Raw genomic sequence first — 23,789 nt, 5'->3', positions numbered from 1 at the left:
TCGGTCAATGGTACAGATAGGGGGTGTAGAGTAGCATTTACTAATAGATCTGTAGAGACGCATCCGGTGTTTTTTGGCGTCGAGCGTGTAGTCTGGTGGGATGTAGAGTTGTTAGAGCTCCGATTCACAGGCCTCCACGCCTGGGCGCTTGTTGGACCTGTTGCCCGAATGCCCCTTCCAGCCTCTACTCCTTCCTTAACGATCGACAACACGGCTCGTGGAAAGAACAGAGCGCCTTGCAGCTTCCTCCTAAAATGAATATCGGCAACTCCCCACTCTTCAAGGACAGGGCGCGTCCTGTGCTGCGGCAGACCTTTGCACCGCACGATCCGGAGGCCAGGCCTCGGAGGGGCACCATGGACTCGGTCGTCCAGTTCCTACTCGACCGATCCCGAATAGACGTATCCAAGATCCGCATCGAGAGAGCAACAGAGGAGTACGGTAACCAGACATTAGCTTCCCTACGTCGTGCACGTCTAATTGGCATCTGCAGCTCTTGCGATCTCACCGTGGAGTTCCGTCTCACCAAGACCGGGCCGATCAGCAGCACGATCAGCGAAACGGACGTCGGCCTGTCGTTCAATGGCTTCTGCTTCGCCAGAATCAGACTGCCCGAAGTGAGGACCAGCTTCTGGGCGACCAGTGTCAAAATCCAAGGGCAGCGACTCCAAATCACCGACATGACCACGTTCAAGGCATACATCCGGAGCATCATACTAGACGACGAGACAAAGTTCCAGCTCGAGCAGGGCAGATGCACCGTGACCGCGCTAGGGGTAACGGCAAACTGCAACTACCGCATGGACATTCCCATCCGCGGCATGGGAGGCCCCAAGGCAAAGTTGCGGAGCTTGAAGCGCCGTGGTGAGGACGTGACGGTGGTGCTCACCATTGAGAACCCAAGCCCGGTCGAGGTGGATCTTGGGAATACCGTCTTTGAGCTTCGAAGCGGTGTTGCGCTTGCGTACGCGGAGCTGAAGGGTCCCTTGAAAATCACTCGGGGAACCTTTGACTGTGTTCTACATGGCAAGGCCAAGGCCGGGGCTGTCATATCAGCCAAAATGAGACTGACTGGCATCTGTGCGGAAGAGGTCTCTTGGTGCCGAGAAGCTGTGCCTTTCTTGGATTTACCCGTTGATGTAAGTCCCGCGATCAGAGTGGCAGCGGAAAGGGGGCATTGAACAGATGCTGGGTTGGCATGAGGACGCATGATGTCGCATCGCGCGGCATCATGCGAGGTCTGAAGTCTTTCAATAACACATGAGTCAGAAGCTGGAGGTTGCAAATTGAGGCAACCTACGTCGGACACGTTTCTACCCACCTTCTCTTACGCATCCCTAGGTCTGTAGCAATGCGAAAAAGTGCCGAACAAGAACAATGGGGTGGCATATCCACACAAAGCACTTGTCTTTGTTCTTAAACGACTGGGCACGATGCAGGCGGCCGGTCAACGGATTCCGCAGCGACATGAACATGTTCCCGGGTAGGCTGATGATGAGAGGCATGGGAGTTGCGCAGGCGCAGATGCGAGAGCTCGTGTTGACGTATGGGCTAAGGTAGCGCGAGAAGGCAGTGGACCTCGTTGGGTTAGTGCTTCGTGTCTTCCCCAAGCCATCCCGCGCCGAGGCCTGGTCCCCACTGACGAGGTTCCAATGGCCCGCCCCTGTCGAGTCGAGTTGGCCGCCAGGCTGGATTGACTGAAATGTGTCAGTGCCGGTCTGGGCGGGGCAGGGCGGCATGCATCTCCCACTACAGGTGGGGCCCAGGGGAAGCCCAGCAAGCCCAGCACGCCTAGCATCCTCGGCGCCGCAGGGGTGTCGAATGTTTGATGTGCGAGGTCCCATGCTCCAGGGCTGTTCTGGGGCGTTCGGTGCTCTCGCTCGTGTGTCAGGAGACAATTAATCACTACGCAGCCGGCGGAGCTGTCAACCCAATAAACCTCGTGGACGAGTGATGGATGCTGCGCCAGTAACCAAGCACATCCAAACCTTGCGACACCAACACGACACGACAGCCCGCGGTGCTCGTGCAACTGCATCGTCTACTACTACCAACCACAGCCCTCTGTCAGGGGCCGCGGGAACGCGACAATCCAGGCCCTCAGGCGGTCTGCCTTGTCGACGCCGCTTTCGTACAGCCCGCCGCGTGATGCGACAACGAGCCCGACGACGCAGCGCAGCCGCTTTTCAGCCCTAATAGCAGCTGCTGCTCCTCGGATCCGCCGTTGCCGATGTGTGTCTTGTCTCTCGCGAGGTCCAACGGCTGCGTGCTTGTGCTCACTCTCCCTCCCTTCCCGCATCATACCTAGCCTCAAAGATCGGGGCAACGGAGCGGGCTTTGCCTTGCCTTGGCGATTGCGCAACAACCTCCACTCACCCTGTGGTGGTGGTCCGTCGGCTCGCCTGGCCTCCGTCCTACTTACAAGTCCCCAAGCCCGCCCTTGCCACGGAATTCGCCAGCGGTCTCCCTTTCGCACATGCCCCAATGACGCTCATCTCGGTTGCGTCAACAGCAGGAGCACGTCGCGACCGGCCTACCGTCGGCGGGAATGGCTTCCCGAAACATGAACCCTCGCCACGGGTCGCGGCAGCCGCCAAAGCATGACCTCGTCACCCGTATCCACAATAGCGCTCTCCAGACGCCCACTGGCCTCGCCGGCCGCTTCGACGTCCCTAGCTCCAACAACCCCAATCCCGCCGACTCGAGCTCCTCCGAATCCGACGCCTACACGTCCCGGCCGCGCACCTCTCGCCCCCAGCACGCACGCTCTATGAGCAACCCCTTTCCCTCGCTCTTCAGCACCAGGAAAAGGAGGCAGGATTCCACGAGCCGCCCCGCCCCCGACCTCAACGTCGACGGCGATGACGCTGGCGTCATGGCCGGCGCCAACACCGGGAAGCAGCCCAGGCCTGGCGCTTCCGCAGCGAGCAGCAAGGACTTTGCCACGGGCAACTGCATGACCTGCTCGTCGCTCGTCAAGTGGCCCAAGGATCTGAAGGTGTTCAAGTGCACCATCTGCTCCACCATCAACGACCTCGTGCCCGTCCAGGGCGACGTGCGCAGGAATGCGACCGCGGGCAGGGCTCGCGGAATGAGCAACGATCTTCCAGGTACGCACCAAAGAGGTAGAAAGGCCCGTCTTTATCCCTTGCCACCGTTTCTGACGTTGTGCTCTAGGCGTACCCATATCCACACAACACTCCAAGCGACTGGTACAACAATGTCTCCGCTCGTATCTCTCAAGGAAGCTGTGCTCGAGGTCTCGATCCAACTCGGATACCGGCTCGGCGAAGCGGCCCGGATCGCCAACCCGCGGCCCCCAATTGCTGCCGAGTGATGCGGGCAGAGGCTACGAAAAGCACCATGATCGCCATGGCCCGCCCACGAGCAGCAGCCAGCCATTGTCCGAAGCCAAATACGTCTTCGACGAGGAACCAACCTTGCGACCCAACCCGCTGCGCCAAAACAACGCCATGCCCCGTTCCTACTCATCGTCCTACCCAGAAAGGCCCACGCTGGCGGTTCCGCCTTCGACGCCAAGCAATGGTCGAAGGGAACCATCGACGTCGCGAGACGAGAACCCGAAGCGGATCTTCAAGCCCCTTGAAGACTACATTGTGTCTTGTTTTAGCTCGTTTGATTGCGTCAACTCGTCTTTTTTGACCCAGTCTGCTCGCCCAGCTGGGCGATCCGGAGGCGACCACTCGATCCGAAGGAAGCCTGTTCCTCGCGAAATGCAGGCCACTCAAAAGCCCCTCCCTGAACTCCCGCGCGAGGCGTCTCCCCCAGCAAATATCGTCGAAGGGCTAGATCCGAAAATGCTGCTCCTGGGCGACTTCGCGGAAAACGGTACTTGGTGGACTGGTGGACAGCATGGCGGGGGCACGGGCAGCACCCCGTCTGCGAGCAGGCCAGACCAGGTTACAAAGGCGATCACCTCGGCCAAGTCTCCACATATGAATTGGCAGGAGCTGGAGAGCTGGTATTCTTCCATTATCAACACGGCTCAGGGCTGGTTTGCGGTCTATGAGGAGATCTCCCAGGATCCCAACTTCCAGAGTCCAGCCGAGCTGGGCCTCGAGGCACTGGAGCGCGACTTGCTTGAAGCGCAGGCACATGTTCAGCGAGTCTTGCTCAAGGCTTCGGAGCTACTCCTCAAGCGACCGGGTCGACCCATTTCAGATCCCAGCAGTCTTCGTTTCCTACTGATACTCATGGAGAACCCTCTGCTGTACTCGGACGATCCTGTATTTAAAGGCATCCTTCAGCAGGACAGAATACCGGAGTCAGTGTCCGTTCCAGCGTCGCAAAAGCCTTCAGGGCCGCAGACTGGTCTGCTATCTGGCCATCACTCCGGCATTATCAAGCGTATCATTGGTCTTTTGTCCAATTCGTCGACCAATTGCCACAACCAACTCATTGTCTGGTTTGCGAAATATCCGCAGGCGCGCTTTATTCGTACCAAAGAGTTTGTGTCCGGCTTCTTGACGTATCGCATGCTCCGTCAAGGGAACAGGACCCATCGTACCGAAGTGGACATCACAGCTGGACTGATCCCGGAGATGCAATCCGGGAGGTCTGCGGGGGCTTACCTGTACGATGAAATTGGATCCGGCTCCTCGAAGAAGCAGAAAGAATCGGACAAGGTGACTGCCTACTCAGATGACTGGCAGGTCAAGGCCGCATCTCGTGTCCTCGCTCTGCTGTTCGCGGCCAACAACTTTCCCGGCATGAGACACGGGGATGAGGTAGTGGCAAGCGGAGGGGACGTCCAAGTTGCTGCAGTGCGCGATGGTGTGCGTGCCAGCGGGCAGGTTTTACCGACGAGCGACTTTTACAACCTCATGATAGACAACGCCGATCTGGTCAACGATTTCGAGGCATGGGAAGCAAAGAGGGCAAAGTTCTGTTTCTGCCAGTATCCCTTCTTGCTCAGCATATGGGCCAAAACGAGGATACTAGAGTACGATGCTCGGCGTCAGATGCAGAACAAGGCGCGCGACGCCTTTTTCGACAGCATCATGACGCGCAAGAACGTGAAGCAGTACCTGACACTAGACGTTCGCAGGGACTGCTTGGTGGACGACAGCCTGCAGGCTGTGAGCGAGGTCATTGGAAGTGGGAGCGAAGACATCAAGAAGGCTCTACGAATTACCTTTGCGGGCGAGGAGGGCATCGACGGAGGCGGACTGCGGAAGGAATGGTTCTTGCTCCTCGTACGCGATGTGTTTAACCCAGATCACGGTTCGTTCCGTCACCACTGCTGCCCTGCTGTGACTTACGCTAACGTGGTTAATAGGCATGTTTCTCTACGATGAGGATTCCCAGTACTGTTACTTCAACCCGTCCTCCTTTGAGACGTCGGATCAGTTCTTCCTTGTGGGCGTCGTTATGGGCTTGGCCATATACAATTCGACCATCCTGGACGTCGCACTACCGCCGTTTACGTTTCGCAAGCTTCTTGCAGCGGCCCCGGCCCATGGCCAAGGTGCCTCGGCTCACCCGAAACCGTCTATGAAGTATACGCTAGAAGACTTGGCCGAGTACAAGCCGCGCCTTGCAAAGGGACTCAGGCAGCTGCTTGACTACGACGGAGATGTGGAGGAGACGTTTGCGTTGGATTTTGTGCTCGACATGGACAGATATGGGACAGCGGTGCAGGTGCCGCTGTGCCACGGCGGAGAGCGCAAGCCGGTGACGAACAGCAACCGACGCGAGTACGTTGACCTTTATGTCCGGCACATGCTGGACGCGGCAGTTTCGCGGCAGTTCGAGCCCTTCAAAAGAGGCTTCTATACGGTGTGCGGCGGGAACGCATTCTCGCTTTTCCGACCAGAGGAAATTGAGCTCATTGTGCGAGGCTCGGACGAGGCCCTTGACATTTCCTCTCTGCGAGCGGTCGCCGAATACGACAACTGGGGGACGCGGCAGCCAGATGGGAAGGAACCAGTTGTCAGCTGGTTCTGGCAAAGTTTCCAGGACGCTACCCCGGCAGATCAGCGTAAGCTGCTTCTCTTCATCACCGGCAGTGACCGAATACCCGCCATGGGTGCGGCCATGCTGCCCATCAAAATATCATGTCTCGGCGACGATTGCGGACGATACCCAATCGCCAGGACCTGCTTCAATATGCTGTCGCTTTGGCGATATCAGTCAAAGGCGCGACTAGAGGCCATGCTTTGGCGAGCTGTGCGAGAAAGTGAGGGCTTCGGTCTCAAATGAGGCGACGGCAAGCTGACGACCTTATGAACTGTATGGCTGGATCATGCGTGTGGGATGCAAAATCGTTATAGCCAAGATTTGCCACTGAGCCTAGAATGACATGGCAGGATCATGGGTGCCACAGAGTAGCATGGGACGGCGCAGATACATCGGGGTTTTGGAATATTGGGTCATTCTGCCTTTTTGCATGGCCGGCATAACATAGAGGACAAGTAGTGGTCATACATACACTCAGGCGAATACATTTCAGCCATGAATCCCAATGCAGCTGTTGTTGATACATCGCTCCCACGTTGAGGTGCAAAGTTGGATATAATACAAGGCGGTTCTCGCCTCATGACGCCTCTTGTTCGGCCATGCCTCCCGCAGCCCTGGCTCGCTTGAGCATGTCTTCCTCCTTCTTCTTCTCGGCGCGCAACTGCCGTACCCGCTCGCGGTCGACGGCGGCCTCCTTCTTGAGCGCCTCCAAAGATTGCATCTCGGCGATCTCCTCTGCGGTAGGCTGCAAACCCTTTGCGCGGGTCTCCGCGACGAAGTACTCGAGGATGTCGGTCGAGTGCTTGTCCTTCATGTCGATGTGGACGACGCGCTCATCGGAGGCGGGGGGCTGCGCCTTGGACAGGTTGTTGCGGGAGGAGGCTGGCTGGGCGTGGGCCTCGGCGGCCGGGGAGTCTGCGGAAGGGGAGGTGGCGCTGTTGTTGCGTAGGTAGATGGACATGGTCGGAGCGGAGGAGTTTTGATCGTGGCGGTTGACAATCATGGGGATCGCCGGGTTGTGGTACTTGAGCCGCGGGAGGTATTCGCGCCAGAACTTCCTGTAAAGCACGTTTCGTGAGCAACGAGCCTGGGCTGGCAACCGGGGCTTGCAGCTTACCTGGCTCCCATGTGGCCACCGTTTATCTTGGACGCAAAGTCCATATGTATTCTAGTCACCTCCGGGGGGAGGATCGCAGCGCCGGGGCCGCATTTTATGTTGATGAGCTGCGCGATCGTGTGAGGAAGAGCTTCGTGTTAGGAACGGGCAGGTGGGAAGCATTTACCCTCTGAAGGTCGAGTTAGCAGCTTGCGCGATGAGGGCGGCCTGGGCGTTTCAGACGTACCTTTCTGAGCAGATTGAGGCGCTCTCCTAATGACCTCATCTTTGCGACTGGGCCGACGACGCGGGTGTGTCGACAATTGCAGGACGTTTTGCCTCGTGATCCTCCGTGATGTCCGCGCGACGGATGGCTGCCAGAAAATCGACGGACCCCTGCCGGTACCCGGACCGGCTAATCATCCGGGCGCGTGAGGTGCGGAGTGGAGCCGGCCATGACGCTGCTCCGGCGGCCAGGAACAAGTGCAGGGTCCCCTGGGAATTTTTTGGGCGAAGCTGCTGTCGCGACGTCCTTTTTCAACAACCGCCACCCCAGCAGCAACCATGCATCGGGCAGCGGCCGCGCGATGGCTCAACCGGGCCTTGCGCATTGGCGAGACGGGGCCGTCGACACGATTGCCCGTCTACCTGTGCCCTGCGCTCCGCTCCCCCGACAGCGGCGCCCTGTCACGCGAGCGGAGTGCGACTCCGTATAAGTCGCCCGCATCGCAATGCCGCATGAACCACACCGAAGCGGCCGCAAGCGACCATTTCAGCGCGACACCGCCGACAGAGCCACCGAAACTACCGGGTCGAAGACTGCCGGTGACGTGCAGCGGCTGTGGATCGTTCACCCAGACGGGCGATCCGCAGCAGTTTGGCTACTACGACCCGGACAGCAAGAGGGTGCGGAGCTGGCTGAAGCCGAGTGTGTCGGACAGAAGGGCAGAGGAGGCCAAGGAGGACGAGATTGTGGACGAGGTACTCAAGTCCATGGACAGCAAGTTGCTCGAGGAGCTTGGACTAAACACCACTGCTATGGTCTCTGGAGAGGCGGCGCAGGAGGTTGCTGCAGCCGGTATGCCCGCATCTCGCATGTTAACGATGTGACAGAAAGATCACTGACACACAGCCAGCTCTCACGTCTGCGCAGCCCCCGGTGTGCGACAGATGCCATAATCTCATTCACCACAGTACGGCCGGCGACACGGCCAAGCTCACCATGTACCACCCCACGGTCGAGTCCCTGCGCGAAACGATCGAGGAGTCGCCGCACAAGTACAATCACATATATCACGTCATCGACGCCGCCGATTTCCCCATGTCCCTGATACCGAGGCTTAACGTGCTGCTGGGAGACATTCCGCTGAGGTCGCGCAACCGCCGCTCCAGGTCGTCCAAGTACCAGAAGGACCGCAAGACGGAGATGAGCTTCATCGTGACGAGAGGCGACTTGCTCGCGCCCACCAAGGAGATGGTGGACGGGTTGATGCCGTACCTGAGAGAAGTGCTGCGAGATGCGCTGGGGCGGCTTGGCGGCAGGGTGCGGCTCGGCAACCTCAAGTGCGTGAGCGCGAAGAGGGGCTGGTGGACCAAGACGGTCAAAGAAGACATCTGGAAGCGAGGTGGTGCTGGATGGATGGTAGGAAAGGTCAACGTCGGCAAGAGTCAGCTGTTCGAGGCCGTCTACCCCAAGGGTCGGATGACGGAGGCTCAGCAAGGCAACTCTGCGGGCGTCGCGACACGCACGAGAGACATCTCAAGTGGTGGGCCGCTGGCTGGCGAGGTTACTCAACCAGATGAGGCGTGGGAGGACCTGGACGTTGGCGAGCTACTCCCACCCGCGCAGCCGGCGCAAAACTACCCGGTAATGCCGGTAGTGTCCTCCTTACCGGGAACTACGGCGTCACCTATCCGTGTTCCCTTTGGCAACGGCAAGGGCGAGCTTATTGACCTCCCCGGCTTGGCACGGAGTGATCTCGAGCTCTTTGTCAAGGAGGAGCAAAGGCAATCGCTCATCATGAAGAAGCGGATCGTGCCCGAGCAGATCTCGGTCAAGCCAGGAAAGTCGCTGGTCCTGGGAGGGGGCCTCATACGCATCACGCCAAGCACGCCCGACATGATCTTTCTCATGTACAACTTTACGCCATTGGAAGAGCATCTGACGAGTACGGAGAAGGCTGTCGAGTTCCAAAACCAGACGAGGCAGTCCGCGGGCGTCGAGAATATCACCTTGCCAGAGGCCGCCGAGAAGAGCAAACACGCCGGCCAGTTTCGGCTGTGCCACGACGTGACCAAGAAGCGGGCGGGCCCCCTGACTCGCAAGAATGCGGTTGGCCTGCAGGTCGACCGGCTGCCTTTCCGCGTGCTCTCGACTGATATCCTGATCGAGGGCGTTGGATACGTCGAGATTGTGGCGCAGGTCCGGGCTCGCGACTTTGAGCGGTGGTCCGCCATGCAGGATGCGGTCGACAGGCACGCGCAAGAGGGCGAAGAAACACGAGTGGAATCAGAAGACGGTGCTCCGGCGGCGTCAGATGACCCGTTTGCAGAGATGATGAACAAGAGGCGGGACACTCTGGGCGCAGAGCCGGTCCGCGCAACAGCCCGTCCTCGGCCGCTTGAGCCGGACTGGCCGTCGGTGGACGTGTACACGCCCGAGGGGCGATTCGTCGGCTCACGTCGGCCGATCAATGGATGGTTGAACAACAAGCCGCGCGTGCTGCCGGAGCACAAGAAGAGCCGGCCGAGGCGTAGCATGAAGGGCCAGAAGAAGAAGGAGAAGCAGGAGAGGCGAGGGGCAGCCGCGGCGCACGCGACAGAGTGACCGTGTAAGACCCGCGGCCCTTTGCCGTTTACGTTGGAGAACGTACGAAGTAAGATACTGTACACTAGCCAAAGCAATATACCCCGCCTGTCCATCTCTTTGTACCGTTTTAAAGGCGCATGCTTGGCGACCAGGTGATGCCCGGCACGGATTGACAGTTTGCTCGAGATTCATTGTGATGATGTTTCTTTTACAGACTTTGGAACCAAACATGGGACGTCGACGGTTCTGGTGCTAGCCGTTTTGTGGTCGTTGCTGCTGCTGCTAATTAGGTCGTGGTGGCGTCGAGCCTAAAAAGGGACCGCGGGGGCCGATCGACCCTGTTCAAGGACATGGACGACATGACGTGAACGTTTTCGAACTTGAACCAAACATCCTCCTTCCATCGGCCGGACACCACACCTCCTCCCCGTCACAGCCAGGGCCTCAGAATAGATCCGGACACTGCCGAGCATATAAACGAGGGGCCTTGCGCTGCGACCACTGTGTCTCGCCGCCGACCTTGATTACCTAGCTAGCTACATTCTACTCGCCACCAAATAAATCTCCCCACCATATCGATCACCTCTCAAACTCGCCCTCTTCCCGCAACGCCTGCGCTCTCGACGACGACGACAACGACTATGGGCGACAGAACACAGCGGCGCGATAACACGCCGACGACGTCGCAGACGACGACGCAGAACAGCACAGATTCGGAGACGCGCACCGAGTCCCCGCGGGTACTGCGCCTGCGCGGGGGGCATACCTCGAGCGGGCGGTCGGTGCAGTGGGCCGAGGACGTGGTGGACAATGAAGGGCTCGGGCGGAAGAGCTCCAAGGGTGCGTGTCGCATACGCCTCCTCCTCCTCCGTGACGGCGACGTCCCAGCCGGGGGTGCCGTCGACGAGCGACTCACTTAAAGCTGACCCTTGACCTTGCTTCCAGTGTGCTGCATATACCACAAACCCAAGGCGGTCGACGAATCGAGCGACGAGTCCTCGTCAGACGACTCGTCGTCATCCTCAGACTCCGACTCAGACTCCGGCGCGGACGACAAGAAGCGCAGCGGCGACGCAAAGAAGACGCCCGCGTGTGGGCACTCGCACGGCCACGGGAGGAGTCGCCGCCGGAAGGGACAGGGCGACAAGCAGAAGCGACCGCCCAGCCCAAACGCATACGAAAAGGTGCCCAAGCACAAGCCCAAGGAGGAGCAGGCTCCGGCCTCGAAGGCGTAGTATTTGGGGCTCAAGAATGTTGGGGGGACCTAGCGATAGAGAAAGGACTATGGGGAGGCCGAGATATCCAAACGAGGGGTCGTATCGCATACCGCGTAGCAAGGAGCCTACGTGGTTGTCACTTTAGCATTTGAGGCGTCGCATGGGGGTATTCAGCGCGATATATATTGCTTATGGGTTATGCATGCATGGGAAATATTCCATGCTTGAGGATGCTCTCTCCCATATCATGGTTAAGATGTGAGGGTATCATGGAGGCGTTCAAGGGGCGCAGGCAAATAAGACGCAGACCTGCGCCATCGTTATGAAGCGCCGCCGTCCTTGCCCTTCCCGCTGTCCACCACAAAGTACTTGCCCGCCTTCTTCGACGCCGTAGCCAGGGCATCCCACTTCTCCGCCTCCGAGTCCACCCTCTCCTTGACCCTCTTGGGCCGCCTGTAGTGCCCCACGAGCTGCTCCTTGTGGAGCGCGTCCTTGAGGTCTTGCAGGCCGATGGTTTGCTCGCGCACGCCCTCCTCTGTCTCGTCGCGGATCGCGCGCAGGGGCTCCACGCCCGCCGTGTCGACGCGCTGGACGGCGCGCACGAAGCGCAGCTGGCCCTGCAGGGTGGCGATCATGGCGTCCTCCTCGGCGGGGGTCTTGGGCAGCGGCAGGGCGGCGAGGCGGAGCAGGTGGTGCAGCTGCGCGGGCGTGATGGGCTCGGTGGGCTGGTCGCCGCGGAGGGTGCGGATGGACCATGACGGCCCGCCGGAGAGGATGTCGGCGACGGAGGAGGAGGGGGAGGGCGCGGAAGGCGCGGGGGCGGCTTGCTTGGTTGAGAGAAAGGCCGTTGACGCGGCGGCTGGCGATGCTCGCCTGGGTGCGAGGCCGGAAGGCTGTGGCCGGGTGGCTAGCCGCAGGGCCTGGCGACAGCTCCTGCACAGAGACATGGCGTGCGCAGGCGATTCGGAGCTGCGTGTGTGTGCTGTCGCCGATTAAGGCGCTCGGAGGTCGAACGGATCGGACCTGTGTTCCTGGATCGAGGGTGGTGGTGGTGGTAGAGGGATATCGGATATGCGGGCGGTTGGAACAGGACGGACAGGGTCCAGCGCTTACAGGACATTCAGCAACGGTGCCCGCTGCAGAAGTTGTACTTTCTCCCCCACCAAGTGTCCCGCGTTGTCCGAGTACCTTGGCGGGGCCGGCCGCCTGAGGACCTACTAGGTACCTATGAGCCCGGACGGGACGAAGGAGACGGCACCAGCGGCTGAGCTCTGCCCCCCCACTGCTGCTGCGCAGTGGCTCAGGCGTGACACGTCCGGCGTCATAGCTAACCGTGGGTGCGGCCGCTGACCTTGAACACACCTCCGACACCCTAGGTAACCCATCGACGAAGCCACGTGTATCGGCGCTTCGCCTTCGAACCCGCCCTCCCGCTCCTCACAAACGCATACGGGAACCCACAGCATCCATCATCATGGCCCAGGATCCGCGTGCACTGCTGCAAAAGGTGCGACCGTCTCCGTGATCGCCTGCGTTGCGATGCCCCTCCCCCGCCGCCGCATCGTCGATCTGCCCGCATGGCGAGGAATACTATGCTGACGAACGACCGTCCATGACAGGCCGAGAAGGCGCTCCAAGGCGCCGGGAGCGGCTTCAGCTTCTTCGGCGGCCGCGAGGAAAAGTACCAGAATGCCGCGGACATGTTTGTCCAGGCCGCCAACGCCTTCAAGATGCAGAAGCAGAGTATGTCTAGCCACTGCGCAGACGCCGCGGGGGCGACAACCCGGCCGAGAACGCCTGCCGCTGACGAAGCTGTGACATAGACGTCGACGCCGGCAAGGCCTTCGAGCAGGCCGCGCAAATACAGACCAACAAGCTCAACGAGCCGGACGATGCCGCCAACACCCTCGTCGACGCCTTCAAGGCGTACCGCAAGGAGGACCCCCAAGCCGCGGCGCGGTGCCTCAACGTTGCCATCGACCGATACTGCTCAAAGGGCAACTTCCGCAGGGCGGCCACGCACAAGGAGAGCCTAGGCGAGCTGTACGAGCAGGACCTGGGCGACACCAAGAGCGCTCTCGAGGCCTACGAGTCGGCGGCGGGGTGGTACGAGGGTGACAATGCCAACGCGTGAGTTGAAGCCGTCGGACGTACGTATTTGGACGTTAGAGCACTGACGACAGTTGCGACAGTCTCGCCAACAAGCTGTGGCTCAAGGTGGCCGACGTGGCTGCGCTCGATGGCGACTACAACAAGGCCATCGACAACTACGAAAAGGTGGCCGAGCAGTCCATCAACAACAACCTGATGAAGTACAGCGTCAAGGACTACCTGCTCAAGGCGGGCATCTGCCACCTTGCGAGCGGCGACCTGGTGGCGGCGCAGCGCGCCCTCGAGCGCTACCGCGAGCTCGACCCGGGCTTCGCGACGCAGCGCGAGCACATGCTCCTGGTAGACTTGTGCGAGGCGGTCGAGGCCAAGAGCCAAGAGCAGTTTACGGACAAGCTGTTCCAGTACGACCAAGTGAGCAAGCTGGACAAGTGGAAGACGACGATCCTCGTGCGGGTCAAGAATTCCATCGAAGAGGCCGACGACGAGTTTGCCTAAGGGGCAGGGGGAAGGGAAGGCAGGCAGGCATGTTTCGGAGACGAAGACGACATTGATACTGGGCGTTGGACGTATTCTTTGCGGCTATTGCTTTAGGGATGTGACTACACTGGATGAGTTGCGACGGTTCGGCGGAACATGTAGAGGAACGGGGCCGTTCCCGCGCATCACATAAGAGAGGCCGATGCTTGGCTATATTTTACTGATGAAGTCGATGAATTCGCGAGTACGGCGTGAATGCTCACATGAGCTGATCGCAGTTCAAATGAAGTCGCTCCGACACGAGGCGGTGATTCTGCATATAAAATCATTTACGGCAAGGAGAGACAGGTGGTGTAGGTGAAGCTGGCTGGCCAGTGCCCGCCGGAGGCTAGATCGGCCCGCTGGGCCGCGATTCCTGAGGTTCAATCCAGCACACCTCAGGCAGCGCGGCGACCTTCACGCGACCAATCTGGGCCTCATCTCCCACTAAGAGCCAGCCATTGCCCACATCATCCTGCCACGGTCAATCGAACACAGGTCATCAACAATTGACAGCCCTGCACCATTCGCTCGCTCAACGCCTGCCTGACGTCCAAACGGCAGCGCCAGTTCACCGACCGGCCGGTGCATAGTGGCCCGGGCTCGTTTCGACGGCGGGCCTTATGCCGGCGTCGCACGCCTGCTCGCCTCTGCTCGCGCATCCCTTTCGTTCGGCACTGGCTGCTGGTACTTCGTCCACTTATCTCAGGCGCCCCCGCCAATTTTTACCACCCCGCCAACCCTCCAGGCTCTTCCTCCCTCTACCCCACCATCGTCAGACTCAACGTCCGAGGACTTTTGCCAACATGGTGGCCGACGCGTCGTTCGACAATCTTGCTCGCCAGTTTGGGCACCTGCCGCTCATTGACCGGTTTCCCAACTGCTACCCCGACATCAACCCCGTCGACGTCTACCGGTCGCACATCACGAGCATCCTCCACGACATCACCGGCGTCGATCCCAAGATCATCTACCCTGCCCTGCAATGGACTGCCACGCTGGAGAAGGGCGACTTGATGCTCGCAATCCCGGCGCTTCGCGTCAAGGGCAAGCCTGATGATCTGGGCAAGCAATGGCTGGACAAGGTTCGTTCGTTCCACCCGTTGCGCCGCTGACCTCCAGACTGACAACCGACCTCCAGTGGCCCGAGTCGCCTCTCGTCGAGAAGCCCGTGCAGAGCGGCCCGTTTATTCCCTTCTTCTTCAAGGCCGGACCGCTCGCCAAGACCGTCATTCCCATGGCGCTCTCCCACCGAGCCGACTTTGGCACCAACAACTCCGTCGGCCTCAAGGACCTGGACGACCCCTCCAAGGGTCGCCAGCGCATGATCGTCGAGTTCTCGAGCCCCAACATCGCAAAGCCCTTCCACGCCGGTCACCTGCGAAGCACAATTATTGGCGGCTTCCTGGCAAACCTCTACAAGAGCGCCGGTTACGATGTCGTTGCCATCAACTACCTCGGCGACTGGGGCAAGCAATACGGCGTCCTGGCCCTGGGTTTTGAGAAGTACGGCAACGAGGCCGATCTCGAACAGGACCCCATCAACCACCTGTTTCAGGTGTACGTCAAGATCAGCCGCGATGTCCAGGACGAGAAGGACCTGGCGGACAAGCTGAAGGCCGAGGGCAAGGAGGACGAGGCCAAGAAGATCATCGAAGAGGGCCTGGACGAGCAAGCTCGCAAATACTTCAAGAAGATGACTCAGGGCGACGAGGAGGCATTGGCCCTGTGGAGGCGATTCCGCGACTTCAGCATCGAGCGTTACAAGAAGACGTACGCCCGACTCAACATCCACTTTGACGAGTACTCCGGCGAGAGCAAGGTTTCCGAGGACGACATGCACAAGGCTGCCGATAAGATGAAGGAGCTGGGCCTGGCTGAGGAGCACGACGGCGCGCTTCTCATTGACTTTGTCAAGAACATTCCCGGCAAGGAGGGCAAGCAGCTCGGCAAGGCCGTTCTGCGAAAGAGGGACGGCACTGCGCTGTGAGTCAATCCGCGGGATCTAACCTCTTCTCACTCCACTCTGACTTGGCGCAGGTACTTGACACGAGACATTTCCGAGCTTCTGAACCGTGAGAAGAAGTACCACTTTGACCGCATGATCTACGTCATCGCGTCGGAGCAGGACCTTCACGTCAAGCAGTTCTTCAAGGTGATTAGATCGCTCCGCGACGGCTAAGCAGCGGCTGACGACATGCAGGTTGTTGGTATGATGGGCCATAAGGACATTGCCGACAAGTGCCAGCACGTCAACTTTGGTCTTGTGCTGGGCATGAGCACCAGGAAAGGTAGGAGTCCCAAGCCTCGCAGGTGGCGCTCTGTAGCTAACCATATCTCACACAGGCACCGTCAAGTTCCTCGATGTAAGAAATACCTCAAAATAGGCGGTTCTGCACGCTGCGCTGCGCATGAAGCCATACAATTACTGTTGCTGACACCACTTCTAGGACATTCTCCGTGATGTTGGCGACCATATGCACGAGACCATGAAGAAGAACGAGGACAAGTATTCACAAGTCGACGACCCCGCCAAGACTGCCGACATTTTGGGCATCTCCTCGTAAGTCTGAGCTGAATTACCAAGTTATTCACATCCCGCTAACGCAGTCGCAGTGTCATGGTTCAAGACATGTTGGGCAAGCGGTAAGTCTTTTGTACAACAATATCCATGGGCAAGGCACTGACTGACTGGGTGGCAGAATCAACAACTACACTTTCAACCTGCAGAGAATGACCAGCTTTGAGGGCGACACTGGGCCGGTATGTGACAGCAGTAAACAATTGCAGTTTGTTCAGCCTCTAATCGAAAACAGTACCTCCAATACGCCCACGCCCGACTTTGCTCCATCACCCGCAAGGCTGGGCTCGGGGCCGACGACATCGCGACCGCTGATCTCTCTCTTCTCACCGAGCCCATGGCGGTCAACCTCATCCGCGTCGTGTGCCAGTGGCCGGATGTCGTCTCAAATACACTCAAGACTCTGGAACCTACTACTATTCTGACGTATGTCCATTCTTTGTCTTGCTTGTTCATATGAAGTGCCGTTACTGACATTTGTGTAGTTATCTCTTCAAGATGACGCACATCTTGAGCACCAGCTACAGCCACCTCCGCATCGTGGGTAGCGAGCCCGAGGTTATGAAGGCCCGCATGGCCCTCTACGACTCCGCCAGGGTGGTTCTGCACAACGGCATGGTCCTGCTCGGCTTGACGCCGCTTGACCGGATGTGATGAGCTTTGGCCCCGAATGATACCTCAAAAAGACAGACAAGAGTGAAAAGATGACTGGAGCATCACTAGACTAGACATCTAAACACGTTTGATGTTGTCCAATCCTGGTGGTTTATTTTGCTTTCCCTCGTGTGGGTTTGACCTGTTGCCAGATGACTAAAATTACCACGCCAACTAACCATGTATTCTCGACTCGAACTCTCCTGGAATTTTCACCAACGCTTTCGCATCACCATTGCAATGTTGTAGCTTATGATTCGGACAGCCGATATCAGCAAGGTACCGCGGACGAGGCAACTCAGCCCTGCCACTTGTCAGACTGGGTAGCGCTCGTGGCGCAGGACTTTGGCACCGTGTAGGTGTGGTTTGGATCCTTTTCCCATGTCACGGAGCCGTCGGTGTTTACGTTGATGTACTTGTACTCGATGACCTGGCCGGCCGGGAGCGTCACGGTGCCCTTCCACAGAGGGTTGCTCGACGTGTACTCGGACGCCTCAAGGGCAACGGCCTTGCTCGTGTCCCAGTTCCCCAGGGCGCCGGTGTTGCCGACAATCTTGATCGTCTGGCCGTACTTTGTCGTGACTAGCTCCTTGAACGTCACGGCGACGGACGTGGCTGCCTGGCATGAAGAGGTGGTTGTTGACGTCGTTGTGGAGGAGGAAGGGCTGCCTGTGGTGGAGGTGGTCACGCTGGTGGGCGGCACGCCCGTCGAGGGTGTTTGGGACGGCGGGAACGACGTGGCCGTGGCACTCGAGTAGGACCCCACGACAGACGTGGCGGAGCACGTCCCTGGAACGGACGTGGCCTTGTCGTTTGCCCACGACGGCGGCACGACGCCAGCTCGGCGCGCAGCCGCCGTGAGGAAGGCCGCGTACGACCACGTCAGGTCCCGCGCAGACATAGGATGCCCGTCGTCCTTGGAGAACTGCTCGGCGAGAGACCCATTCGCAGCGGCATACGTGGCGACGATGTTGACGAACCCGTCGGCGTAGGCCGACACCGCGTCGACGATGCTGGTGAAGGTCGCCGAGCCGCTGGCGTACGTGCCCTTGGCCGCGCCGGGGACCAGGTCCTGGAAGAAGGCGAGCGACGTGTCCGTCACGGCGACGGAGCCGGCCTGCTTCCACACGTACAGCGCGTCGTAGAGCTGCTCGGCGGCGGCCAGGGTGGCGAGGTACCACGGGTTGCCGTTGTAGTAGACGTCCTCGATGTAGCGGCCCACGGCGGCGGCCTTGCCCTTGCCGAGCCCGCTGTTGATCTTGTACGTGCGGAAGGAGTCGACGGTGGCCTTGTGGTTGGAGAGGGCCCTGTCGCTGCAGGGCTGGAAGGTGGCGGCGTCGCAGCCCAGCTTGGGGTCGAAGGAGTGGATGGACGCTAGGATGGTATTGGCATCCTTGCCTGCGCGGCCGTTGTTGACGTTGACTTTTGTTGGTGAGTTATGTTGTCAGCTTGTGTAAGTGGCTCGTCCACGGGGTTCGTCGACTTACTGTTTGCCCGGGCGTAGCCTCCGGACGAGTCCCAGAAGGTCTGGAGGAAGCACAGGATCTGCGGCGCGACTGCGGTGTATGAGGTGGCGGGTTTTCCGAGGGTGGATGCCAGATTGCCGCCATCGATGAGAGCTTGTCGTCGTGTAAGCCACAGGGGGCCAGATGCGGGTGTCTTGGACGATGAGGGGATCTTACCTCTGTACTGGCTAGCGACGGTGAAAAAGGAACTGCCGTTGACTTCCTCCCACAAGTCGAACCCAGTCCGGTTCCTTGATCGTTCGGTCAGCTTGCTGTATATTCTACCCCCCTGGGGTAACATGTTGAGTCGTACCAGTACTGTGCCACGTAGTTCAGATCATTCTGGACGACCGGCCAGACGATAGTAGAAGCCGTTGAGGTGTACCCGTTCTGCACGAGCCAGTTGGCGTACGTGATCATGGCGATGGCTCTCAGGGCAGGACCGTCCCGCTGAGGTCGACCTAAATGAGCAGGGTCAGATATGCGTTCGGTCATTTTTCTTCAACGATGCGGACGCACCCCATGCACCGGTAAAGGCAGTCAGGTCCGCATTGTACTTTGGCTCCCCGAGGCCCTGGCCGTCAGACAGGGATCCGGAAGGGTCCGATATGCCCTGGAGCTTCGCCTGCGAGGCAATGTACTCTTGGATATGGCGCTGCAGCCCGGCGTCATACTGGGTAGTGAACCGGTCAACAGTAGCTTTAAATACCAGGGCGCTATCCCGGGTCCATGTATAAAAGTCTTGAGAGTGGCAAGTCAGCTTGGGGGACGTCCATCTTCGCACGCGCATGGTAGGGTGCTTCCAAGGGAGCAGACGGGTGCTTACAGTCGGGGTCCTGCTTGCTGGGCGAGGCAATGACAGCACCAGACGCAGCGCCCTGAGCATTGCAGCCATCAGACCCAATGTTGCAGAGTAACTGCTCCAAGGCAATAGGGGTCTCCGTGCCGATGAAGGAGTCAACGGAGCGCTTCAGGAGAAGGGGCTGCCTGCTCGCGCCGGCGCGTCCGAGGACGTGCTGAACGGCCACAGAGCCCAGGAGCAGAGCGGTGGAGAGGAAGTGCATGATGGGGTTCACGAGAGACGCCGTGTCGTTGACGGACAGGCCGGGGATGTCCTGGTCGAGCACCTCCATCGTGACCTTTTATATCAGAAACAACAGGCGTGTATACAATACGGGAACAGGCCCGGCAGCTACTAAGCTCGAGAGGCTGGCCTCGGTTACGCTCGCGTGGGAGTTCCCCATGGGGTCCCGCCTGAGGTTTCCAACGGGCCGATACCATGCGTTACATGAAGCGCCGAGGAGCGGGCGGAGGGATGCCGGGTGAGGCTAGAGCGAATGCCGTGCCCGGGGTGCTTTCCTGTCTTCCGCTTCCCGTATGAGGGTCGGCGGCGTTGATGTAGGTGATCGCCAAGAGCGAGAGAGAGAGAGCATACAGCTTACACCGTCACTCGGCGGTATTGATCGACCGACGGGACCTGGGGGTGTGACGGCGCCAAAATCGACAACCAGGGGCAAGACCAAGATTGAGGGCATCCGTCCGGGGTTGAATGGGGAGGAGGGGCGGGCCGGCGCCGCTCGTCCCTCGTGATGACGAGATGTGATGCCCTGGGCGGCGGGAGAGGGAGGGTGTTCAAGCCACTGCGCATGCAATCACCTGCATAAGGGAGGCGCTATGCCGTCTGGATGGGCAGGCGCCGTTGTGGGGTCGGGTAGCAACCCAACTGCCGCTTCCCGGGTTGCTCGCTGTGGAGAAACGGAAACTTGAGACAACTCGTTGAGGTCGCGTTTCTTCACAAGCTTCTCATGCTGGCGTAGGTGCTGCACAGTTACTACCCAAGAAGCACTGGATTGTCTTAACACAATGAGTAGTGCCTGCAGCAAACGGCACGGCAAACTCGCGTCGTGGCACATGCGACGAGCCGTGGGATAGAACAACTTGCAAACCGGCTTTGATTCTTGGCCTCTGTGTTGTGCTTCACGTCCTGTGCGAGAAGACACAACCCGTCTTCAGCCGCCATGTCACGGGCTTGGTGAATGCTAACAAACAGGCGAAACAAGTTGTCCACCTTCCCATTCGGCCCGCATTGCAACATCGCTTACGGCTAAAGTCCAAGTATTGATGCATCTCCGACGTCAACGACTTTGCACCTGGGCCATGCATGCCAGGGCAGAACGCACAAAAACAGTCACGACATTCACGTGCTACGGCAAGTGATGGACGACCAGCATCGCGTCCGCCCTCAAACGTCATCAACAGCGCGATGCACCCGCAAGCCACGAGGCCTAGGGTATGAGCCTCGACCCGAAACGGGTCGAACGCCAGACAGAGCCGCCCCCGGAGTTGGCAAGTCGAGCAGGCCGCGTGTCCCGAGTTGCTGCAGGTTCTCGCCAACCCTGTTCGCGATCGACGTTGAAAACGGCTAGTGCTCCGAGAAGCTGTCGTTCGTCGGTCCGACGAAGCCCAGCTCAACCCGGCCCAGCCTGCCACGACCACCACCGTAGAAATCCGCATCTCCTCAAGCTGAAATGTAGACAGGCAATGGTTTGCCCCAACCTCACCGACCGACGATCTCGGAAAAGGGGTTTGGAATATAGCGCCTCCGACCACCGACGGCCAAGCTCAAGCCGTCTTGCGACGACGAGCCGGACCGTCGGGGCCAGTTGTTCTGGGACCTGTCGATAGGATTATTACCACCATAGCAGGTTGATGGCTCCATGAAGTTATCGAGCTGCAGAGCAGTCGACCCTGAAATCCCGGAGGACCAAGGGACCGCAAAGCACAGATCCGTGATTGTATGTGAAAGAAGAGAAGGGGGAGAGAAATTTCGGCGGGCGCGACTAAAAAAGGCACGCTTGCTCGGCGACGCGGTGGGGTCGCAACACGTGACATGGTACCTTGTCTGCTCGTCCCATTCTGGACATTTTATGCTCCTGCTGCCTGTTTATGTAATGCCGTCATCGCGTGTCGACGACTGAATTCTTCCCGCCTCGTGAGCGACACGGCCATCCCATTCCCACAACGCGACGCAAGGACATCCGAAGCCATGGACGCCGCGACGATCGAGGAGGCGAACCGCATCCGCGTGTCGCTGGGCATGAAGCCCTTGCCGGTGCCCGGCGCTGACACTGCCCAAGATCGCGACAGTAGCGACGCCTCGGACAGCGATGGCGAGCCTCCCGCGAGCACGCTGGAGACCCGGCAGGCTCAGGCGTACGACAACTACGCCAGCCATATGGAGGCCGAGGCCCAGAAGAAGAAGCGCGAAGAGCGCGCGGCTGCCATTCGCAAGGCGCGCGAGAAGGCCCAGCGATTCGCCGCCATCGAGGGTCACGGACTCGGCGAAGCCGACAAGGCCGGCGAACTCGACACCAAGTCGTGGTTGATGGGTCAGAAGAAGCGCCAAAAGAAAATCGAAAAGGCACGAAAGCTCGAGGAGGAACTGGCAGCCGCAGAAGCTGCAGCTGCCGCCGCTGTCCAGTACACCTCCAAGGACCTTGCCGGCATCAAGGTTGCCCACGACTCGTCGGCTTTCCTCGAAGGCAATGACCAGATCCTCACCCTCAAGGACACCACGATAGACGAGAATGAGGAAGAGGGCGACGAGCTGGAAAATGTGGACCTGCGAGACCAAGAGAAACTCTCCGCTCGATTGGACCTCAAGAAGCAGCGGCCCGGCTACAACCCCAACGATGACGACGATGGGGAGCGGGGAATTCTATCGCAATACGATGAGGAGATTGACGGAAAGAAGACAAAGAAGTTCACGCTGGATTCTGATGGCGCCATCGCCGAGCTATCTGACATCCTGGGTCAACCGGCACCAAAGTCCAACAAGCTGCAGAGTGTCAGCCTTGATGATGTGCTTGGTAAGTTGCCTTCCAGATACTGCCTCTTGAGGCCACACTGGCTAACAGGTCTTGTCCCAGGCGACGCACCCTTGTCTTCTGACTACTTGGCGCCTTCAGAAATCAAGGTCAAGAAGCCCAAGAAGAAGAAATCCAAGGGCACACGTCAGAGGCAACGTGATGAGGACGACTTCTTTCCTTTGGAACCGGTAGAAGCCGACGAGAACTCTATGGAAATCGACAGCAAGGATACTTCGAGCGGTGCCAAACGCAAGGCGACGACCGATATGTTTGTTGACGACGACGATCTCCAAGCCTCCCTGGCCCTGCAGCGGAAGTCGGCACTAAAGAAACGCAAGAAGATGCGGCCCGAAGACATTGCGAAGCAGCTGAAGGAGCAGACTGATGAGCCGCTGGACCAGAGTCAAGACGGCGGCCTTGTCATAGGACAGACATCCGAGTTCGTCGCTGGTCTTACCAAGCGTGATGAGGAGGAGGAAGAGGAGAGGAAGCCTAGGCGACAGAAAGAGGATGAGAGCAGGGATAGCAAGGCCGATTGGCTCAATCCAGGAGACGACGAGGACCGCGCAATGGAGGAGGCAGACAACCTCGACGGCCATGATGGAACGGCGACGGAACGAAGATCCGAAGCTCCCGATGGTGACGATAATCCCATTGACGAGGAGAAAGCAGTTGGTAGCGGCATGGGAGCGGCTCTGTCGTTGCTGCGGGAGCGAGGCTTGCTACAAAGTTCCCAAGACGGGTCGCACGAGAAGATGCTTCAACGCCAGGAATACTTGAGGAAGAAGCAGGAGCTGGAAGATGAATTGGACGAGAAGGCCCGGCAGCAGAGAGAGAGGGACCGGTCGAGCGGCAAGCTGGACCGCATGTCGCGCACCGACCGAGAGGAGTACGCCCGACAGCAGAACGCCTGGCGCGACCACCAGCACTCGCGGCGCGTGGCGGAGCTCATCACGGCTACGTACAAGCCCAACGTCCAGCTCAAGTACACGGACGAGCATGGCCGCAGCCTCGACCAGAAGGAGGCGTTCAAGCACCTGAGCCACCAGTTCCACGGCAAGGGCAGCGGCAAGGGCAAGACGGAGAAGAAGCTCAAGCAGATCGACGACGAGAAGCGGCGCGAGGCCCAGAGCCTGTTCGACGCGAACCAGGGCAGCGCCATGAACGCCGCGACGGCGCAGCAGCTCAAGAAGCGGAGGGAGGCGGGCGTCCGGCTCGGATAGGCGAGAAACTCCCCCGACCGGCGCAGGAAAATGTTTTAGCAGCACCCACCCTTCCCTTGCGGTTTGGACAAGACGACAGAAACTACCGAAAGGTGCATGATACCCTGACTTTTTCTCTCTTACCATTTTGCCATTTCGGTGGCCTTGTTCTCTTGCTCGTTGCTGACACCGCTCTGTGCTCTGCCTAGACGCGACGTACGCGACGACCTCGTGTACAAGGTTTGTCCA

At 59.3% G+C, this 23,789-nt stretch overlaps 9 protein-coding genes across 9 annotated transcripts; 6 read left to right on the top strand and 3 right to left on the bottom strand.

Moving 5' to 3' along the window:
- Nucleotides 1-254: 254 nt before the first annotated feature.
- On the top strand, nucleotides 255-6,222 carry PLICBS_008434 (putative E3 ubiquitin-protein ligase; the record flags this gene model as incomplete). The annotated part of the gene is made up of 5 exons (XM_018324046.1): nucleotides 255-436; nucleotides 494-1,139; nucleotides 2,513-3,110; nucleotides 3,178-5,244; nucleotides 5,300-6,222. 5 exons carry the CDS (start codon nucleotides 255-257, stop codon nucleotides 6,220-6,222), a joined length of 4,416 nt encoding a protein of 1,471 aa, XP_018177225.1.
- Nucleotides 6,223-6,556: 334 nt separating this feature from the next.
- PLICBS_008433 (mitochondrial 54S ribosomal protein mL61) lies at nucleotides 6,557-7,361 on the bottom strand (the record flags this gene model as incomplete). The annotated part of the gene is made up of 3 exons (XM_018324047.1): nucleotides 6,557-7,037; nucleotides 7,097-7,203; nucleotides 7,323-7,361. 3 exons carry the CDS (start codon nucleotides 7,359-7,361, stop codon nucleotides 6,557-6,559), a joined length of 627 nt encoding a protein of 208 aa, XP_018177226.1.
- Nucleotides 7,362-7,639: 278 nt separating this feature from the next.
- On the top strand, nucleotides 7,640-9,902 carry PLICBS_008432 (uncharacterized protein; the record flags this gene model as incomplete). Its single annotated transcript, XM_018324048.1, has 2 exons — nucleotides 7,640-8,153; nucleotides 8,212-9,902. 2 exons carry the CDS (start codon nucleotides 7,640-7,642, stop codon nucleotides 9,900-9,902), a joined length of 2,205 nt encoding a protein of 734 aa, XP_018177227.1.
- Nucleotides 9,903-10,525: 623 nt separating this feature from the next.
- Nucleotides 10,526-11,119, top strand: PLICBS_008431 (type 1 phosphatases regulator ypi1; the record flags this gene model as incomplete). The annotated part of the gene is made up of 2 exons (XM_018324049.1): nucleotides 10,526-10,724; nucleotides 10,830-11,119. 2 exons carry the CDS (start codon nucleotides 10,526-10,528, stop codon nucleotides 11,117-11,119), a joined length of 489 nt encoding a protein of 162 aa, XP_018177228.1.
- Nucleotides 11,120-11,421: 302 nt separating this feature from the next.
- PLICBS_008430 (uncharacterized protein) lies at nucleotides 11,422-12,048 on the bottom strand (the record flags this gene model as incomplete). Its single annotated transcript, XM_018324050.1, has 1 exon — nucleotides 11,422-12,048. One exon carries the CDS (start codon nucleotides 12,046-12,048, stop codon nucleotides 11,422-11,424), a length of 627 nt encoding a protein of 208 aa, XP_018177229.1.
- A 527-nt stretch (nucleotides 12,049-12,575) lies between these two features.
- PLICBS_008429 (vesicular-fusion protein S17) lies at nucleotides 12,576-13,708 on the top strand (the record flags this gene model as incomplete). The annotated part of the gene is made up of 4 exons (XM_018324051.1): nucleotides 12,576-12,608; nucleotides 12,721-12,844; nucleotides 12,925-13,231; nucleotides 13,294-13,708. 4 exons carry the CDS (start codon nucleotides 12,576-12,578, stop codon nucleotides 13,706-13,708), a joined length of 879 nt encoding a protein of 292 aa, XP_018177230.1.
- An 827-nt stretch (nucleotides 13,709-14,535) lies between these two features.
- Nucleotides 14,536-16,964, top strand: PLICBS_008428 (uncharacterized protein; the record flags this gene model as incomplete). The annotated part of the gene is made up of 10 exons (XM_018324052.1): nucleotides 14,536-14,814; nucleotides 14,871-15,715; nucleotides 15,770-15,884; nucleotides 15,933-16,020; nucleotides 16,076-16,095; nucleotides 16,180-16,292; nucleotides 16,346-16,375; nucleotides 16,432-16,492; nucleotides 16,546-16,736; nucleotides 16,796-16,964. The coding sequence occupies 10 exons, from the start codon at nucleotides 14,536-14,538 to the stop codon at nucleotides 16,962-16,964; spliced, it is 1,911 nt and encodes a 636-aa protein (XP_018177231.1).
- Nucleotides 16,965-17,262: 298 nt separating this feature from the next.
- Nucleotides 17,263-19,602, bottom strand: PLICBS_008427 (uncharacterized protein; the record flags this gene model as incomplete). The annotated part of the gene is made up of 6 exons (XM_018324053.1): nucleotides 17,263-18,386; nucleotides 18,452-18,583; nucleotides 18,647-18,720; nucleotides 18,783-18,930; nucleotides 18,989-19,210; nucleotides 19,296-19,602. 6 exons carry the CDS (start codon nucleotides 19,600-19,602, stop codon nucleotides 17,263-17,265), a joined length of 2,007 nt encoding a protein of 668 aa, XP_018177232.1.
- A 1,913-nt stretch (nucleotides 19,603-21,515) lies between these two features.
- Nucleotides 21,516-23,561, top strand: PLICBS_008426 (uncharacterized protein; the record flags this gene model as incomplete). Its single annotated transcript, XM_018324055.2, has 2 exons — nucleotides 21,516-22,338; nucleotides 22,399-23,561. 2 exons carry the CDS (start codon nucleotides 21,516-21,518, stop codon nucleotides 23,559-23,561), a joined length of 1,986 nt encoding a protein of 661 aa, XP_018177234.2.
- Between the last annotated feature and the right edge of the window lie 228 nt (nucleotides 23,562-23,789).

Source organism: Purpureocillium lilacinum (assembly GCF_023168085.1).
Source record: "Purpureocillium lilacinum CBS 284.36 DNA, scaffold_6, whole genome shotgun sequence".
NCBI lineage: Eukaryota > Fungi > Ascomycota > Sordariomycetes > Hypocreales > Ophiocordycipitaceae > Purpureocillium > Purpureocillium lilacinum.
Note: the sequence above shows the minus strand (reverse complement) of the source record. Positions and strands in the feature narration are given on the sequence as shown.